Genomic DNA, 20,940 nt, shown 5'->3' with positions numbered 1-20,940 from the left:
GTTATTGAAGAACAAATCTAACAGATGTGTGTTTGTTTGTCTGCCGTTGTCAGACTGTGAGAAGAACCGGTCCGTCGTTTGCTGTTGTTCTGGTCGACTAGACCTGAGATGGAACAAATAGCCGTTGTGATGTTGGTTGGGTTAAGAAGTGGATTTTGGCTCCATTGTTTCTCTGAATGAAGAAGTTGATAAACTTCTTGTCTGGAGCATAAACAAACCTCAGTAAAGGAACCAACTGAGCTACATGATGAAGTCAAAGAACGAGGGCTTGTCGTTATTTTTTATGGTCAGGTGTTTTCCTTGTTTCATTCCTGGAACATCCAGAAAATCTTCTGGTACAGATCAGTGCAGCTCTGAACAAAGCAGATCTGTTTTTCTGCAGCATGTCTCTGAGAGTCCTGACCAGCGCCGGGCCAGTCGCTGTTAATTTGGTGTTTCTGTTCTCTGATCTGTTTGCTGCTTCACAGGAACGTTGGTGGAGTCTCTGCGGCTCACTGAGTCAACATGATTCTTCTCACCCACCCCTCCTCATCATCCGAATTATTGCCATCTTCATCAACTCTGTCTTCAACCATATTCTTCAACTTTGTTTTCATCAGTATCATCTTCCTCTTTAACATCTTCATCATTTTCCTCTTTATTATCTTCATCTAAATCATCTTTGTCTTCATCTTTTTTATCGTAGTCTATATCTTCCTCATCACCTTCATCTTCCTCATCATCTTTATATATTACTTCATATATGTCATCATCTTCCTCTGCATTGTCTTCTTGTTACTCATCTTCTAAATTGTCTTCATCTTCGTCATCACTATCTCAGGCATCGTCCTCATTATCATCTCCCTCTTCTTTATCTTCATTATTGTCATGTTCTTCCTCATCTTCATCCTCATAATCTTTGGCATTGCCTTTGTTATTGTCTTCCTCTTCTTGATCTTATGCGTCATCTTTGTCAAAATGTTTAGCTTTAATTTCATTATCATCCCCTGTTCTCTTCTTCATCTTCATTATCTTCTTTCTCATCTTTTTCTTCATAATCTTTGGTATCACCTGCAATATCGCCTTGCTCCTCTTCATCTTCTGCATCATCTTCATCATTGTTATCTTTGGCGTCATCTTCCTCCTAATCTTCCCCATCATCTTCCTGATTTGATTGGTTGTATAACATTATCACCTACAGACACGCCCATGTTTAAACCTTTATTGTCTGTTTTTCTGCACATATTTATAAAAAATGTTTGTTCAGTTTTCCACAAAATGAAAGGTTTTTTTTATTTATTTTTAATGAACCAAGACTGCTGTGATGGCGTTGCTTTAAGGTGCTTCATGGTAGAACCTTTGCCTTTTGTTTCGGCCCGCTGCAGGAATGGATCGTGACCCGGCTGACGTTTGAATACGACCCGGAGCCTTACGGGAAGGAGAGGGATGGCGCCATCATCAAGATGGCCCAGGAGTTTGGAGTGGAGACGGTCATCAGAAACTCGCACACCCTCTACAGCCTGGACAGGTCTGTGGTCCCTCACCTGCACTGATGTACCGAGAGATTCAGTTTCTATAAGCAGGCAACCTAAAATTTAAAGGATCTGAGTTTTTTTATTATTAATGCAGGAATTTTAACAGTTCTGTTTTGGAGAGAATTTATAAACTGTTTCCATTCAGTTATGGATTTTTTGTTTGTGACTTTTGGTCCAAAGATACCAGGAGGATATTTGGTAACTAGGGTTGGGCACCGCTGGTGCAGTTGGTGTCATTGTTGCCTTGCAGCAAGAAGGTCCTGGGTTCCTCTCCCGGCTGGGGGTCTTTCTGCATGGAGTTTGCATGTTCTCCCAGTGCATGTGTGGGTTCTCACCGGGTGCTCCGGCTTCCTCCCACAGTCTAAGAAAATGACTGTCAGATTAATGGGTTTCTCTAAATTGCCCTTAGGTGTGAATGGTTGTGTGCATGGTTGTTTGTCCTTTGTGTCTCTGTGTTGCCCTGTGATGGACTGGGGACCTGTCCAGGGTGTACCCTGCCTCTCGCCAGTCGACTGCTGGAGATAGGCACCAGCTCCCCCTGTGACCCTGTACGGAAGAAGCGGGTCTAGAAAATGGATGGATGGATGGTTGAGCACCACTCAAATATGAACAATTCTGATTCCTCGTTATAAATTTCCCACAGGCTTATTTTCAACCAGTACATAAATATTAAACCTATGAACTTGAATATAAAGGTTATAGATTTACGGAGTCTGGTCAGCTGCCTAGATAACGTTAGCAAGTTCAGGTTGTATGTCTGTAAAAAAAACACATGGGCTAACGTTAGCGGGGTGTCTGCATTTGAGTTGACCATTTTAGGTGGATTATAACTTATCTGTCTCAGAATTGGTATAAAATGTATTTGATTGTTTTACTTGCCTGTGTCTGACTGCAGTGCGGTGTTAGGCTGAGTGTAGCCAGAGGAAGGCCGGCGCAGGGCGCCAAAGACGGGCCACTCAGCTGCTTGAGTCATGCACAGTCAAAATCCAGTCGAGAGTTTATTGGACTTTTTGAGCCCTCGGTGGCCTCCTGTTGTCACGGCAGGTCACACACTGCACCCATGTGCAGGGATACTCTGGTTTTAATAAGTGAGAGTGAAGAACTTTCTCCATGTTCATGCCTCTGTGCTCCTGCATGACCAGTGCAGTGTTACATAACCAGCGGATTACTGATGGGCTGTGTTAGTGTACCAGCTGGGTGAAGCGAGGCTTTGTGCGCAGCAGGGTTGTGGAAATGTGCACAGCTTAACACACTCATTCACAGTGGACAGCGTGGCAGCCAATGGGAGGCCGTCCCTGCTGCAGATCATGAGCAGGTTGTGTAAGATTGAAACTAAAAAGTCCAAATTGCACACAGCAGCTGATCCGCTTAAACTGTGTCTGCAGTAACCAGCCAGGCCGATGAAAACCCTCAGACTGGTTCTAAACACTCAGATATACGTTCAAACGAACCAGGCTGATGGGGCTAAACGGGTCACATGCATTCTTTCCAGGAGAACTTTCAGTTTTGCCTGTCACGGCTATGGAAACAACATTCATTGAATAGAACAGAACTGGACTCAACTGAACTGAACTGAATGTCTGTATTGTCACAGAAGCTCAAAGCAAGGTGCTCCTGCTCCATCTGGTGCACAGCAGAAAACAATCACACATAATAAGATGCCTGAGTTGCAACGGACGAAAATCTTTTAGAAAAAAGCCTAGAGATGCACCGTTCAGGCTTTTTGTTTTGGGCCGATACCGATTTGTGATTTTTCTCAAAGTTCTGAACATTTTGATTGAAATCTTTGTCCAAATCCTTTTTTTGTTTTCTCAGAAGAACTTCTGAATTTTGCTGCAGGTTCCTTGATATAGAATCCAGTTTTGAATCGAACAGAAAATTATAAAATTAAACCCATTAATGTGTCAAAGATAAGATAAAATAACCTATTGATCTCACAATGGAGATATCTCGTCCTTAACCTTTATTTGATTTTCATTAAACTAGAAAAAATACAAAGTTGTTCAGTCTGTTGGTGAATATGTTTATAGACAGAAAATGGTGGAAGCTTTTAGTTTTTAAGCATTTAATGAATTGTAAAAAAGAAAAATTATTTAATGTTTTTTTAGTATTTGACCTGCTGATCACCCATGAGAGCCAATCTTGGGAAAATTGGAAAATCTTGATCTCTCTTAAAAAAAAAATCTGGTTTAATGAGTAGCTTTTAAAATGTCAACTGTTGACTATAGTGTAAAAATGATTGAATGTAGCTCCAGTACCTGTTGATGCATATTAAAATTTGTGCACTGGTGGCTCTGGGAAAGAACCTGTCTCTGAATCTGCATACGTTGCTTTTAGCAGCTGTGCGTCAACCTGCCTGATCTGGGACTTTTTCTGGGTCCGGATGGGACAAATCCACAATCCTCACTTTATCCAAGAATACTTGAGCTCAGGGAAGTGGCGGGAATAGACCTGTTTTGCAACATTAAAAATGCTTAGCAAAGATACATTTTATCATCTGAAGAACATTGCCAGAGTAGGACAGTTTCTCTCCCAGTCCAATGCAGAGACTTTAGTGTTTTGGGTTCAATTTCTAAAATAAAAGTTTTGGTTGATATTATGAGTTGTTGAAATGTACCTTTTTCATTCTGGTCTTTGGGACCTGCCGTCCTGCATGTTTTTAGGTGTTTCCCATCTTAAACAGCTTCTAATGATTGAGTGATGTCCTCTGAATGTGATAAAGTTCAGTAGAAGCTCGTCAATCTGCCTTCATGATAAGTCAGGCGTGTTGTAGCAGATAAACCTCTAAGTCCTGCAGGACATTGGATCCTGAGGGCTTAAATGTAAACACTGCCTTGGATTGAGCACACGGGTTCAAACATTTGATTTCATTCCATTCAGCCTCTTGTTTGCTTTAAGTATACCAGTACCAGAAACATCTCAGCTTCAGGGTCTGTTTTTATTAATAAGACTTGGACGTGTTGAGCTGCTGCAGAGCTTTAATTCTCCTCCTCTGTTGTTTTCATGGCTGCAGGATAATCGAGATGAACAACAACAACGCTCCCTTGACCTTTAAGCGATTTCAGACCATTGTGAGCAGGTTGGAGTTACCAAGGAGACCTCTGGCTCCCATCAGCCAACAACAGATGAACAGATGTCTCGGTAAAATCTCTGACAACCACGACCAGCTGTACAGCATCCCATCACTGGAGGAGCTGGGTAAGCCCTGTTGTTCCCTTTCTGAGCATCTGCAAGGCTTTGGGATTCAGGCTGCTGGGTGGGGTTCCACCTGTAGGCCGTTTATTTCAGATTAAATAAAAAGAAATGATAAGAGCTGGGAATAACCGGACAGACTGCTGGTTAGATGACTCACAACACAAGTACACCCAAACAGGGTGTGTGATGGAGTCCCTTACTTTATGAAAAGTTATTATTGATATTGTGTGATGTAGGACTGAGTTTCAGACCAAATGGTTGAGTTCTTTACTGCAGCTTCGTTCAGACATTCTTGGGAAGCAGAATATATAATGTATAAAGAGAAAGCAGTATGTCAGTCTGTGTTATCTTTCATCTCTATTGGTTTAAACTTTCAGTTTAACGATTAAATTTGCTCAGTGGAACAAGCACTGACCTCTTCCTGGTTGTCTCCTGAGCAGGGTGGGGCAGCAAAAGGTGCTTAGAAGCTCTCCAATAAGATTAGGAGGGTAGTGTCTTGTTAAATTAGCTTTTCTTTTCTGTTGATTGATCTTAGATTTGTTTAGCTATGTTGATTTGTATTTATGTAAGTATTAATCTTGGTAGACTTGTGTAAATATAGTTCTTCCTGTGGATCAGCTGATTGGTGTCAGTGTGGGATGGTGTTGGCTTACACATGGCCTGCAGTTAAAAAATTACTCAGCGTTAAATTTTACTTCATTGTCATGCCTTTCCATGAAACATTTAATCTTTAACTTTAATCCAACCCCAAACTGCCGGGCTGCTTGCAGTTTCTTTCATTTGCAAAGCAGTGTCACAGTTTTGGGAGCAACCTGCTTCAGTGAGGCGGGCCACAATGGTGCTGAGTCCGAATAACGGGTTCATTGTTTGCCAGAAACAAGAAAATAAGTAATTTATGAAATATTCATCCATGCATGAAATTATGCATTTACATATCTAAGGAAGTAGAGAGTTTCCTTAATAAAACCTATTTGTACAGCAGTTAATTCCCACATAAGCCCTTAGAGCTGTAATTAGTAAGCGAGAGTGCTTCATTGTGCATATCTTTGATCATTATGAGAAGCAAACCGATGTTCAATAAGCAGGAATGCAAAAAATATTTTATTTACAAAACAATCAGTCCTATTTATTTATTGTGCCTTTATTGGCTGCAGTAGTTTTTAAAATTATTTTTTCAATGCTTCACCTATTATAAAACGCCAGGCAATAACATAACTTATTACTTTACTGGCAGCATTTTACGAGGTTCAGGCACTTTATTGCATTATCAGTCAGTCGCATTGTTGGTTGCTGCACTTCTGTTCATTTAAATGAATTCATCATCAATCTACTTATTTGTCCCCACAAAGGTTCATAGTGATCATGAACTTGAGACGAGCTCCAGTATTTCATCAAATGCTCTCAGCTTTAAACAGAAATTTCCCCCAGCAGCACGAGTTCTAGAGTCAAAGGAGGATGAGGGTTTCCCACCTGAAAATGGATAATAAATCATCCAGGGTTGGAGATTTCCATAATGATTTTTAAACAGGTAAATTTGTTTTGGCCTGTTTTTAAAAAATTTTAAAATGAATCTGAAGATATTGTCTTTGTGTCTTCAGAAAGTCTCTGGCCAAACCTTTTGCTGACAGGACAATCAAAACAACAAACAAACATGATTTTATTTATCCTGATACAAATCTACTTCACAGGGAGAAAACACTGAATCAAGCTTGTTTTACGCCATTTTACTATCGCGATTTATCCCTCTGATTATGTTTTTGTCTTGAAAAATAGAAAATCTAGAATTATTTTTTATTTTTTCACTTTGCTGTCCACTCAGGGCCTCCTTCATGTCCTGGAAGCCCTGTAGGTTCACTACTGCTCTTTACTTTATAGAAATATTAGTTTCGTCTGCATAATGTGACAAAAGTTGCTATTGTTACAAGTGTGGATTTTCTCTCCTGTCCCATCCCGCTCCCACAGAAAAATGTCTTGTTCCATCCTAATCCCAGGCCAGCATAACGAAAAAGATCCTGTCCCGTCCCACTCCTGGTAAATTGACTCCCACTTCCATTTAGAACAACTCCCACTCCTGTGACTCTCCCATTTTTGTTTTCTTCATTTAATCTTTTGGCAATTTCTTTCTTTGAAGGACCAGTTAGGTCCCTGTTTTTAGTTGTAGTAAAGGCCAGTTAAAGTAAAAAGAATAATAATGAAGAAATAATAAAATATCAAACAAGGAAACAGACCATGCATTGAATAAACAAAATGTACATAGTTGTATTTTACTCATTTATTAAGTGATTGTTTCCTTTGAACAGTGACATAACTTTTATGTTTCAAGTTGCTGAAACAAAAGAAAAATACACCTAGCAAGAGAACTGTACTTGGTGAACAAAAGTGCAAAAAGGCATTACCTTCATAATTTAGAAACTGTACCTCAATGGTTCACAGACCTGGTCCTCAGGGACCCCTTCCCTGCAGGTTTTAGATGTTTGTCTGCTCCAGAACACCTGATTCATATTCTGACATGATCTCCTATACAGGCATCAAGAATGGAGGGTCAAACTGGACACAATTAATACAATAAAATCATCATTAAATAAATAAATGTTGTGAATGTCCCATTAGTGAAGTAAATGTAACATGAAAGAAATGTAACATTAAATGTGCCATTAAATTAAAGGTACCATTGATTTATTTAATGCATCATTAGAAACAATAAATGTACCATTATATCATGAAATGGACTATTATGCAATTAAATATGCCACTGAATAATTAAGTATAATTTTAAAGACGACATGACGTAATTAGTGGTACACTTAATATTTAATGATGTATTAAATAAATTGTACATTTAATGGTACATTCAATTTTTTTCTATTTCACAACATATTTATTTAATATCTTCCCTTGATGAAGCCTTTCTATACGGAGTCCACGAGGGGACATGGGGGAATTTTTCTCTTTTTGTGTTCCCACGCAATACTTTTTGCGTTCTCACGCAATAGTCTTTGCGTTATCTCGTAATACTTTGTGGGATAGTTTCCAAACCAGATAACTGCAAAAATGAAACCAACACTACACCCGTTTTGAGATTTGAGTTTTATTTTGAAATCTGCCTTAAATAAAATTATCTTCAAATCAGACTAAAAGACAGTTTTTATCTACAAGCTGTCAAACTACTGAACAATAAAACAGTACGAAACCACATCAGGGACAGAGCAGACTGTACTTCTTGAGGAAGCTTAGGTCCTTTGGTGTTTGCAGCAAGATGCTGCATATCTTCTATAAGTCTGTAGTGGAGAGTGTGATCTCTTCTACCATCATCTGCTGGGGAAGCAGCATCAGAGCCACGGACTTAAAAAAGCTCAACAAGCTGATAAAGAAGTCTGGTTCTGTTCTGGGGACTCCTCTGGAACCTCTGGAGATCATTGTGGAAAGAAGGATTCTTCATAAAATGAAGAACATTATGGAGAACCCTGAGCATCCTCTTCATGAGACTGTCCTACAACAACAGAGTGTCTTCAGTCAGAGGTTTCTTCAGATCTGCTGTAAGACGGAGCGCTACAGGAGATCCTTCCTGCCCACAGCCATCAGCATCTACAACGGCTCTTTGAGGAAACCTTCATAATATGAGCTACAACAACATTTAATTTCCCTTTGGGATTAATAAAGTATTTTTGAATTGAATTGAATCTGTGACACTTTATTTCCTTATTACTGCTGCATGATGTGTACTTTTTTTTTTGCACACCATTAGTGTTTTTGTTTTTATCGTGATTTGAACGGTTCTTCTTATCCTAAGCATTTAATCGTATTGTTGACTGCATGTTAACCTGTATATGACAAATAAACCATATCAGTGCTGTTTGTTTTATGAGCAGTTTATCATCTGTGCTGTTGTTCCAAAATGCCAAACGCAAAAGTATTGCGTGGAGACGCAAAATAAATAAATTTCCCCATGTCCCCTCACGGGCTTCCGTACCTTACCTCTTAAATCTTTAGAGCACATGCAGCAATTTTGTTGGTCAGATGAGACTTGACACATGTTGGTACTTTTGGTTTGATGAATGAAGAGAAGCAGGGTTGATTTAATCCAGAATCTGTCTTACAAGTGTCCTTTAATCACTGGTGAACTTGATTACAACTAAACACGTTTTACAAGCAGCAGACTGCGTGTTAAAACCGCTACATTCAACTCTCCTGAAGTTCGGTAATATTTACGACTTTCCTGTCAGCTCTATGAGTTTAATAGATAAGTCCTTATTTCTGACTTTACGTTACAAATCCAGTTTTACCACGTCCAGTTCTCCACCTGCGTTTGCTCCCTCCATCCTGAACGCAGGTGGAAAACATTGATCAGAAGCACTGTTGGCTTGTGGGTCGTGTAGTTCGTTTGACTCACATTATAGTTTAGGCTTCTTGGAAAAAAAACTACACAATGGCGGCGTTGATCCAAGTTTTCTTTTCTTAAAGTTTATAACAAAGTCTCAGTTTTACATTTCCAAAGACAATTGATCCTAGTTTATTTTCCCTCCTATTGCTTAGTTCCCGCTCCCGTTAATTTTTTATCCTGTACCGTCCCAATCACGTGATCTTTACTGATGCTGTCTCCCATACCGCGGGATTCCCGAAAAAATGTCAGCCTCTAGTGGCGATGGAAAGAAAGTGGCCTGACTATAATCCTTGTGGGACGCCACAAGAGAATTTCTGTAAAGCTGATGATGATGCAGAGCCTTCAAAGTCGTCTGCTTACCAAAATGTTTGGCATTGTGCTGTGTGCAGGTTTCAGGACGGAGGGATTACCTGCAGCTGTGTGGCGGGGTGGAGAGTCGGAGGCTTTGGACAGACTGAGCAGATATGTGGACAAAAACGTAAGCGTTAACCTAACATTAGTTCTCCATCAGTGGCTGGACAAGAGGGCTTGTTTTGGTTGTTAAATCATGTTTATGAATGAATGTCTGCTTTATGCAGCTGGAGTTTGATCTGTGGGGAAGATTCTGGCAATATTTATAATTTATGAATCCAAATGAAGATCAGGATGAACTCTAGATGTTTATTTGGTAAATGAACACACACCAGGAAAGTCCTTTGGTCCGCTTGTTTGGTCCGGACCAAAAGCGAACTTTATTTTTTTCATTTGCGGCGGTTTGTTTTCACATTGTACTTTTTGCAAGTGAACTATTACTTGTAAACAAAGCCACGCGGGTGACGATCATTGCTCCTATTGGACAGAAATGAAGGGGGCGGGACAGAGCACAGACCCGGAAATGTAGGAAAACATCTGTAGACGTGCTGCGTTCAGCTCCTCTGTTCTGCATATTTATGCCGTTATTAAAGCTGCATATTATTGTGAGGTTGAAGAGCAGCTCATTCAACACAGACTATGAGACGCTCCATTTATAATGTTGGAACCCCGTTGGAGAATGCGTGCTGAACGCCGACGTTCTCTACGTATCTTGTCCCACAACAAGCCAGTAGCGTTGCTAAGCAACACACAGCTTATCAGGTATGATTACCTTACAACATACACCTTTGCTACCGGCTACGGTGGCTTTTTATGTCCAAAGAGACGTACGCTTTTTGTAGTTGGTTCAGATCGGGGCCGGTTTGTATTCAAGCGAACTGCACCAGAGTCCGTTTGGAAGCGGACCGAGACCACCTCAAAAAGTGGGTCTCGGTCTGGTTGTTTGGTCCCGACCAGGGTTCGCTTGAGTGTATTCACATCTGCACAAAAGGTCCGGACCAACGGTGGAAATGAACTCTGGTCCGTTTAAAGCTGACCAATAGTGGCAAGTGTGAAAACACCCTAAGATTTTTGTCACATGGCCCAAAATTGTCAAATAAAAACTACTCATAGGCCAAAAAAACAGTCAGTCAATCATTTTCTATACCACTTCTTCCATAGTGGGTCGCGGGGAAGCTGGTGCCTATATCCAGTGGTCTATGGGCGGGAAGCGGGGTACACCCTGGACAGGTCACCAGTCCATCGCAGGGCAACAAACAAACAAGCACACACTCATTCACACACCTAAGGGCAATTTAGAGAGACCACTTGCCACTTTTGGTCCGCTTTAAACGGACCAGAGTTCGTTTCCCCCCTTGGTCCGGGCCTTTCGTGCAGGTGTGAATACACTCAAGCGAACCCTGGTCCGGACCAAACAACTGGACCAACACCCACTTTTTGAGGTGGTCTCGGTCCGCTTCCAAACGGACTCTGGTGCGGTTCGCTTGAATACAAACCGGCCCCGATCTGAACCAACTACAAAACGCGTACGTCTCTTTGGACATAAAAAGCCACCGTAGCCGGTAGCAAAGGTGTATGTTGTAAGGTAATCATACCTGATAAGCTGTGTGTTGCTTAGCAACGCTACTGGCTTGTTGCGGGACAAGATACATAGAGAACGTCGGCGTTCAGCACGCATTCTCCGACGGGGTTCCAACATTATAAATGGAGCGTCTCATAGTCTGTGTTGAATGAGCTGCTCTTCAACCTCACAATAATATGCAGCTTTAATAATGGCACAAATATGCAGAACAGAGGAGCTGAACGCAGCACGTCTACAGATGTTTTCCTACATTTCCGGGTCTGTGCTCTGTCCCGCCCCCTTCATTTCTGTCCAATAGGAGCAATGATCGTCACCCGCGTGGCTTTGTTTACAAGTAATAGTTCACTTGCAAAAAGTACAATGTGAAAACAAACCGCAGCAAATGAAAAAAAGAAAGTTCGCTTTTGGTTCGGACCAAACAAGCGGACCAAAGGACTTTCCTGTTGTGAATACACCCTAACAGGCATGGCTTTGGACTGTGGGAGGAAGCCGGAGTACCCGGTGAGAACCCACACATGCACGGGGAGAACATGCAAACTCCATGCAGAAAGACCCCCAGCCGGGAGAGGAACCCAGGACCTTCTTGCTGCAAGGCAACAATGACACCAACGGTGCCCAACCCTAGTTACCAAATATCCTCCTGGTATCTTTGGACCAAAAGTCACAAACAAAAAATCCATAACTGAATGGAAACAGTTTATAAATTCTCTCCAAAACAGAACTGTTAAAATTCCTGCATTAATAATAAAAAAACCCAGATCCTTTAAATTTTAGGTTGCCTGCTTATAGAAACTGAATCTCTCGGTACATCAGTGCAGGTGAGGGACCACAGACCTGTCCAGGCTGTAGAGGGTGTGCGAGTTTCTGATGACCGTCTCCACTCCAAACTCCTGGGCCATCTTGATGATGGCGCCATCCCTCTCCTTCCCGTAAGGCTCCGGGTCGTATTCAAACGTCAGCCGGGTCACGATCCATTCCTGCAGCGAGCCGAAACAAAAGGCAAAGGTTCTACCATGAAGCACCTTAAAGCAACGCCATCACAGCAGTCTTGGTTCATTAAAAATAAAAAAGAAACCTTTTCAGTTTATAATATAATACAATAATATAATAATTCTACTTATAATTTTTGTTTACCTACTCACCAGTGATGCAATATTTAAAATGGACAATGAAAATAGTCAGATTTAGTTGTAGTGAAGGGATGTGTAAACACTTTAGATCCAAAACTTAAACGGGTTTTTCATGTTTGTCCTATTAAAACAAATTATTTTGAGCTTGTTTGGAAATGAATGATTGAATTCTCAGCAATAAAAAGAGGATTTGGGTACCCCTTTCTTTGAAAACACTTACTTTATTTAGTTAAGTTTAATAATTTAATTAAAAGCATATCAGGGTGCACCAAAGTCTGCTTTTGAAGATATTGTTTTGGTACTAGTGGCCTTTATTTTTTATTTTTTTTTTGACAGTAGGCAGACAGGAAGGAGGGGCAAAGAGAGGGGGAGACATTCGGCAAATGTCGCCGGGTCCGGGACTCGAACCCGGGACGGCCACCTCGAGGACTGTAGCCTCTGTATATGGTCGCGCGCTTAACCCCTACACCTCCAGCGCCGCGCCCCCCAAAGTCTGCTTTTAAGTAAAAGTCACTGGATAGATTTGGTCCTATTTACTGAGATTATGGAGAATACAAGAAGCCTGGTTATTGATAGACAAATACTTTGTGTTGCCAACGTTTCCCATTGTGAGAAGATTTTAATTTGTCCCTAAAAAATAAAAAGCCTCCATCTGTATCAACCAGTGCTGGACAAACTAGTATTATTCTGGAATTGTAGTCTGAGGGCCGTAAATGGCCCCCGGGCCGCACTTTAGACACCCCTCATGTAAATGGTAAAAATCCCACAGAATGAGCAGCATCAAGGATGCACGCTAGGATGAAACCATCCTCCTGCTGTGGACTGCAGAGACCTTCCATTTAATTCATTCCTTCATTTAACATTTAATTTCCCTTTGGGATTAATAAAGTATTTTTGAATTGAATTGAGGCTGCCCGGGGGTCTTTCTGCATGGAGTTTGCATGTTCTCCCCGTGCATGCGTGGGTTCTCACCAGGTACTCCGGCTTCCTCCCACAGTCCAAAGACATGCCTGTTAGGTTAATTGGTCACTCTAAAATTGCCCTTAGGTGTATGAATGAGTGTGTTTGGTTGTTTGTGTGATGGACTGGCGACCTGTCCAGGGTGTACCCTGCCTCTCGCCCATAGACTGCTGGAAAAAGGCACCAGCTCCCCCACGACCCACTATGGAATAAGCGGTAGAAAATGACTGACTGACTGAATTGAATTCACCTTTACCCCTAATTATTCTAAATAACCTCAGTAAATCAGTTTCATATTGGAAACATTTTGTTTTCCTCTTTTATACATGAAACCAATTATTCAGCACAGAAGCTTCCCATCTGTTTTTCCTCTCTTGTACAATAACCGATTTATTCCTAAGCTTTAATGGATAATTATAAATATGCACATTTCTAATGGTTTCATGTATTTAAAAGCACTTTTAAAACATCTCAGCACCTGATTCGAGTCATACATGTTGCTCCAGTCATGTTAAATAACCCCTGAACGTACTGCTGACTGAAGCACACCTCAGACTTCACCTGTGTGTCCGTCTCCTCAGGTGTGGGTGGCCAACACTCAAGCGAAGATGTGCTCTCTGTATGCCAGCCCCACAGGCCTCAGCCCCTACCTGCGCTTCGGCTGCCTGTCCTGCAGGGTGTTATACTACAACCTCAGAGAGATCTACATGAAGGTACTGAGCCCGTTTTGTCCTCCTCGCTGTAATGACTGCAGACTATATCTCCAGCTAGACCTGGTATGTGTTTCTGATGAAGATGACAGAGAGGGAGAAAAAGTCTTAATTCATTTATCAGAACAGTTAAAAAGCCACAGGTGTTTGTTTTTACGGCTGCACAAGGAAAAGACAAAATTCAGAAACTCTTTAACAGTTAAATCCATAAAAACTAAATAAAATCTGTAAAATAAACAGAGCGAAGGGAAACTGATTTCACAGCTTGGTCGGGTTTGAAAGCCAAGGAATGGACATTTGTTTTAAGAGGGTTACAGAGGAAAAGTGTTGGTGAGGTTCTTATGTAAAAGAGCCGACCATGTTTAAATGCTGCCGTGGGTTTAATCTGCTCCTCTGTACGCCCATCAACATCTGCTCACCTCAGAGACCTTCTCGATTTCTGCAAAGTAAGAAGTTGTGGCAGGTTCAAATACAATACAGGAGATTTTAGACTTATTCTAAATCTGAATCCTGAAACCGGTCCATGCCTTCCTCCGAGTGAAGAATCCCCCTTATGGACCTCAGAATCTGAGGTTGTGGTCCCATATTGGAATCAATGTGGTGACTTTATTTTTCTCCTCTGGAAACCACCTTAATTTATGGTAGTTCTTTGTTTAATGAAAGCCTTTCTTCACATGATGGTTCCACAATAAACTCACATTGACTCACCTCCTCTTACCCAGAACTTTGTCCTTTCTCATCATACAAAGGGATCTGCCGAGACCATGGGCCCTGTGTGCTTTTAGCTCATATTCTTCTGACTTTCCTGCAGACTGGTGACTCGTGTTACTCCTTACACCTACCTCCCGAGGCAGAGCAGTGGTGTCATGACCTTTCAGCTCATCGCCAGGTATAACGAAAGGTCATCTGACCCCAGAAAGAAGTAGAAGACAACAGAATCACATCATCTGCAAATCCTTACCAGTCTCTAAGCGAGGGCTCAGAATAAAAGCTTTCCTGCGTATTCCTGCATTAAACAAACCTGGAGCCAGGCCTGAAGGAGAGGCTGATGGCCTCCATGATCAGGCCATGTTCAGTGCATCTCCATCCATGTGCAACCATACTCACCTCCTGCAGGAAGCTCTTTAATAGCAGTGTTTGTGTTTGTGGGGCTTTGACATAACATTTTTAGTCCATATCCCTAGGTACAGTACTATGAGTGAGAGATAAAAGGTGGATGCTGTTTCTGCTTTCTGTTTGGACATGAAGGTGGTCTAAATTCTTGTGTTGATCCAGAACTAAACGGATCTTCCTCTCTGTGGGCCTTCTTCTTGTCCCCATCAGCTCTGTAAACGTCGCAGTCCTCCTCTGTCCCTGTACGGCCAGCTCTTATGGAGGGAGTTCTTTTACACCGCCGCCACCAATAACCCAAACTTTGACCGCATGGAGGGAAACCCGATCTGCGTGCAGGTGAGTCTGACATGGAGCTGGCTGGAGGGCGAGCAGTTGAGCAGCATAGACAAAGACTCTGGCTACATTGCAGAGATGAATGCTATTCCCTGTGTCATGTTTGTCTGCAGATCCCCTGGGACCAGAACCCAGAGGCAGTGGCCAAGTGGGCCGAGGGACGGACCGGTTTCCCCTGGATTGACGCCATCATGACTCAGCTGAGGCAGGAGGGCTGGATCCACCACCGGGCCCGGCACGCTGTGGCATGCTTTCTCACCAGAGGTGACCTGTGGATCAGCTGGGAGAGCGGGATGAAGGTGGGACCGTCAGCCCTTCCAGCTGCCTCTCAGGTGGAGGGAAAGCCGACTGATGGAGTCTGGTCTTGTTCCTGCAGGTGTTTGAGGAACTGCTGCTGGATGCAGACTGGAGCGTGAACGCCGGCAGCTGGATGTGGCTGTCCTGCAGCTCCTTCTTCCAGCAGTTCTTTCACTGCTACTGTCCCGTGGGCTTTGGGAGGAGGACCGACCCGTCAGGAGACTACATCAGGTCAGCTTAGTGGTGACTTGAGTGATCCGTTAGCTTTTTTAGAGATGCACCCATCAGGATTTTACCGGCTGGTACTGACTTCTGGTTTTCTTTGAGGTTCAGATTTTCTTTCTAATAACCAGAACACATGATTTTATCTATTTTAATTGTCATATTTAACAAACATCAACCATAGAAGTAAAAATGTACAGCATTTATTTTAGAGATGGTAGAGTTAGTCACGTAAACCATTTAGGTGAAATGGGGCGCTTCTGGTCTTTTCACAATAAAAGCACAAAATCAAACACGTGAAATAAAGAATAGAGTAAAGCGTAAATAAAACATAATACCAGTTCTGTCTCTCAAGCTTAACAGGGGGTTAAATCCAACAGCAAATGAAGGAAATGCTAAATTCTATATTGCTAAATCATGTCTGCATCAGCACAATTACCCCTAAAATGTACATGGTCCCTAATTGTCTGTTGGTTTACACGTTTTGATCACAGATCGATGCATGACTAGAAACGGATTTATCTTTGCGTACCACCAACTGGTTGTCTGTTGCGTCATGTCTGGGTTTTCGTTGGCGGTAAGGCTGGGCGGTTATAATGTAAACGGGGAATGCAACAACAGCATCGGCATCAAAATTTGATCTGAATTTTCATGTTGGCCGTGAACAGTGCAGCTCAAATTGTGGCGTTGTGTTTGTCTGTAAAGGATGTGCTTCCTGTACAACGGGTTTTCCTCCTGCGTTCCTTTTTTTTTTTTTTAACAAAAAAAAGTTCAGATTTCAAACCACAATTCTGCAACACATCAGGAGCAGTGCTCAAGCATATTCTACCTGATGTCAGACATTTCTTAAGCGAACAAGCGAAAAGTAAACTACACAAGCAAAAGGTTCATGTGTGACAGTCGCCTGCAATAAACAACAGCATTTGGGTCGGGTCACACCATGGAAGAACGAGCAGATGCAGAGCTGACTGAATACTGCACTATTTTCACTCTCTGTGATGCAATGTGAAAAGATCTAATGCAATGTTGTGTTTTGTTACTTTTATCTAACATATAAGGTCGAAAAATATATTTACACCTTTAAAACGGCACAGATTACATGCAGACATTAAACTGGTATAAATTGAGTCTTAAAAAATGTCGGAGTTTAAATGAAGAGAAAAAGCTTGTTGCCCTTTAATAAATCTTTCCAGCTTCTAATAAATCTAATATCAGACCTGTTGGGTCTGAAAGCAGCTCAGGAGTTTCCTATTGGATGTTCAACCTCAGTTTCCATGATCCTCCTCTGATTCGTCCTACAGGCGTTACCTTCCCATCCTGAAGGACTATCCGAACCGGTACATCTACGAGCCGTGGAACGCCCCCGACTCTCTGCAGAAGGCGGTGAAGTGCGTGGTGGGAGTGGATTACCCCAAACCGATGATCAACCATGCAGAGGGCAGCCGGCTCAACATCGAGCGCATGAAGCAAGTTTACCAGCAGTTGTCCCATTACAGAGGACTCAGTAAGTACAGTTCTGACCCAGTTAACTCTCTTACTACCATTCTGCGGGGGGTGCCTATCTCCAGGAATCACTGGGCAAGAGGCTGGGTGCACTTTGAACAGATCTACAGACCATCACAAGGCAACAGACACACAGGACAGACTACCATGTACACACACACACACATTCGCACTCAAAAACAACAAAATGTTCAACCGAGGTTGAAGCTGGTTTGAAACCCCAACTGTGTTAATGAAGATGAGAAGGAGAAGCCAAAGGTTAAGATAAAAATTGGCTTAAAAGTATTGATTTTTGAGTGTTAAAACAAAAATGTACAGATGAAAAAATACCGTAAATACCGGACTATAAGCCGCTACTTTTTTCCCACACTTTGAACACTGTGGCCTATACAACGATGCAGATAATGCATGTTTTTTTTTCATGCCGCCAAAAACATTTTTCCTGGTAACAGTAGACCAATCAAATTGATGAGTACTTCAAAGAGGTCCAATGAACTTGTGCGATAAATCAAGAGCACTTTCACAATTCATTTACTGGTATTGTAAATCAGACATTTATATCCACCCTCATCAACGTGGAAAATCACCAGCGGGTTTCGAAAGGCCGGACTGCTGCGTGATTAAGGGGACCGGCTGCGCTCAAGTGAGAGCGTCAACCAAGAGGCTGAATGACGAGATCCTGAGGCTGTTCAATTCGGACACTCAAGAACAGGACTTTGATGGTTTCAGTGCGAAGGAAGAAGATGAAGAATCAGAATCAGCTTTATTGCCAAGTTCGTACATACAAACAAGGAATTTGACTCCGGTACGCTTTGCTCTCTGGTTTTGTTTTTGCATTAAGAATATAGATATATACATATGTACAATATACACATATATAAATAAAAAGGTGCATTTAAAACATCTGTATGCTGTTGTTTTGTACTTTATTAAATGTTCATCAGAGAAACAGCCTGGGGGAAGAAACTGTTTCTGTGGCGGCTGGTTTTAGTGAACAGTGCTCTGTAGCGCCACCTGAAGGTAAAACTCTAAACAGTTTATGTGCAGGGTGTGTGGGGTCTGCAGAGATTTTAGCAGCTCTTTTCCTGACCCTAGACCTGTATAAATCCTGGATGGAGGGAAGGTCAGCTCTGATTATTATCTCTGCAGTCCTGATTATTCGTTGCAGTCTGGACCTATCCTGTTTGGTGGATGAGCCAAACCACACTGAGATGGATGAAGACAGGACAGATTGGATGATGGCAGTGTAGAAGATGACCAACAGCTCCTGTGGAAGGTTGAACTTCTTGAGTTGCCTCAGGAAGTACAGTCTCTGCTGGGCCTTCTTTCGAACAGTGTCTATGTGTGAAGACCATCTCAGGTCCTCAGAGATGGTGGTTCCTAAGAACCTGAAGTGGTCCACGGCCGATACAGTGTTGTTGAGGATGGTGTATGGGGGTGGTGTTCTCCGAAAGTCCGCCACCATTTCCACTGTCTTGAGTGGGTTGAGTTCAAGGTAGTTCTGACTGCACCAGTGTACCAGCCGATCCACCTGCTGTCTGTATGCAGACTCATCACCGTCCTGGATCAGTCAAATGACAGTGGTGTCGTCTTCAAACTTAAGGAGTTTCACGGACGAGTCCGATGAGGTGCAGTCATTTGTGTACAGAGAGAAGAGGAGTGGGGATAGAACACACCCCTGGGGGGCACCAGTACTTAATGATCTGGTTAGGGAGAAGATGCTCCCCAGTCTCACCTGCTGCTGTCGGTCTGTCAGGAAGCTGTTGATCCACTGACAGGTGGAGGCTGGGACGTTGAGCTGTGTGAGCTTCTGGTGGAGGATGTCTGGTATGATGGTGTTGAAGGCCGAGCTAAAGTCTACAAACAGGATCCTGGCGTACGTCCCTGGGTGGTCGAGGTGTTGCAGGATGAAGTCTAGACCTAAGTTAACAGCATCATCTGCTGACCTGTTTGCTCGGTAAGCAAACTGCAGGGGGTCCAGCAGGGGGCCTGTGATGTCTTTCAGGTGCTTCAACACCAGCCGCTTAAAGGATTTCATGACCAGAGACGTCAGGGCTACAGGCCTGTAGTCATTTAATCCTACGATGGTGGGTTTCTTGGGCACCGGGATGATGGTGGATCATTTGAGGCAGGAGGGGACCTCACATTTCTCCAGTGACTTGTTGAAGATCCTTGTGAAGATCGGAGCGAGTTGATTTGCACAGGCTTTCAGGCATGATGGGGAGACGTTATCAGGTCCTCCAGCTTTCTTTGTTTTCATGCGATGAAAGAGCCTGTTTACATCTTCCTCGGAGATCTTTAGTGCAGGCAGAGGATCTGAAGGTAGGGGGTTGGTAGCTTTGTGGGAAGAACTTGTTCCTGAATGGGATGTAGAGGAGATGATTTGAGGTGTGAACAGCTTCTTGTAATGTCTGCAGTAGAAGCCATTTAGACGGTTGGTCAGGAGACGACTCTGTTCAGGATGGGTGGAGGGACTCCTGTAGGCAGTCAGGTTTCTCAGACTGGTCCATACAGCTGAAGTGTCACCAGTAGAAAGGCTGTTCTTCAGCTTCTCATTGTAGCTTCTCTTGGCTGTTTTGATCTCTTTTGTTAGTCTGTTCCTGGCCTGCCTGTACCGCGCCCAATCTCCACTGCTGTGAGCTTCTTCCTTTTCCCTGCGCAGATTCCTGAGGTGTGGAGTAAACCATGGCTTGTTATTCCCAAAGGTGCAGAAGGTCTTGGTCTGCACACACATGTCCTCACAGAAACTGATGTATGATGTCACCACATCAGTTAGTTGGTTTAAGTCAGTGGCTGAAGTTTCAAAAACAGTCCAGTCTGTGCATTTAAAGCAGGCCTGTAGCGTCTGCTTTGATTCCTCAGTCCACTTCTTAACAGTGTGAACCTTGGGTTTGGAAGCTCTTAGTCTCTGTCTGTAGGTTGGGATGAGGTGGATTAGATAATGATCTGAAAAACTCAGAGCAACCCTGGTAACAGCATGATATGAGTCCTTTAAAGCTGTGTAACAATGGTCCAGTGTGTTTTTGTCTCTGGTGGGACACTTAATATGCTGTCTGTATTTGGGGAGTTCATTGGAGAGGTTTGTTCTGTTAAAATCTCCCAGTATTATGATGAAAGAGTCCGTGTGTTTTTTCTCCAGGTCTGTAATCAGCTCAGCGAGATGTTTTTCAGCAGCAGAAGTTCAGCCATGCGGTGGAAAATATGAGCCGATTATTATAAACGAGGAAAACTCTCTCGGTGAATAAAACGGTTTACAGATTATGGAAAATGACTCCAGATCAGGACTTCATGTTTTTCTCAGCACTTTTACGTCTCTGCACCAACTTTCATTTATATAAAAGCAGATTCCGCCTCCTCGCTTCTTCCCCGATAGCTCCGCGCTGCGATCCGCTCTGAACAGCAGGAAGTCCGGCATCAGCAGTGCTCGGTCCGGGATGTTTTCACTCAGCCATGTCTCGGTGAAGCAGAGAACCGCTGATCCGCGGAGGTCCGTGTTTTTACCGGTGAGAAGAAGCAGCTCGTTCATCTTGTTGTTGAGAGAGCGGACATTTGCCAGGTGGATTGAAGGCAGTGGTGTGGCGAAGTCCTCTTTTGCGGAGCTTTACCAGCGCGGTTTCCCCTTCGACGTTTTCGGCGCAGGATCCCGTTC

General features: G+C 42.8%; 1 protein-coding gene across 1 annotated transcript in view; it reads left to right on the top strand.

Moving 5' to 3' along the window:
* The window catches only part of cry2 (cryptochrome circadian regulator 2), a 32,814-nt gene that overhangs the window by 7,350 nt on the left and 4,524 nt on the right, over positions 1–20,940 (top strand). Inside the window, exons 3-10 of the mRNA XM_047344799.1 lie at positions 1,365–1,507; positions 4,528–4,712; positions 9,480–9,568; positions 13,695–13,826; positions 15,147–15,272; positions 15,383–15,568; positions 15,646–15,797; positions 17,090–17,292. Of these exons, the coding sequence (XP_047200755.1) occupies positions 1,365–1,507; positions 4,528–4,712; positions 9,480–9,568; positions 13,695–13,826; positions 15,147–15,272; positions 15,383–15,568; positions 15,646–15,797; positions 17,090–17,292 (1,216 nt within the window). The remainder of the gene's footprint in view (positions 1–1,364; positions 1,508–4,527; positions 4,713–9,479; positions 9,569–13,694; positions 13,827–15,146; positions 15,273–15,382; positions 15,569–15,645; positions 15,798–17,089; positions 17,293–20,940) is intronic.

Source organism: Girardinichthys multiradiatus, chromosome 2 (genome assembly GCF_021462225.1).
Source record: "Girardinichthys multiradiatus isolate DD_20200921_A chromosome 2, DD_fGirMul_XY1, whole genome shotgun sequence".
Taxonomy (NCBI): domain Eukaryota; kingdom Metazoa; phylum Chordata; class Actinopteri; order Cyprinodontiformes; family Goodeidae; genus Girardinichthys; species Girardinichthys multiradiatus.
This window is presented reverse-complemented; position numbering and strand designations above follow the sequence as displayed.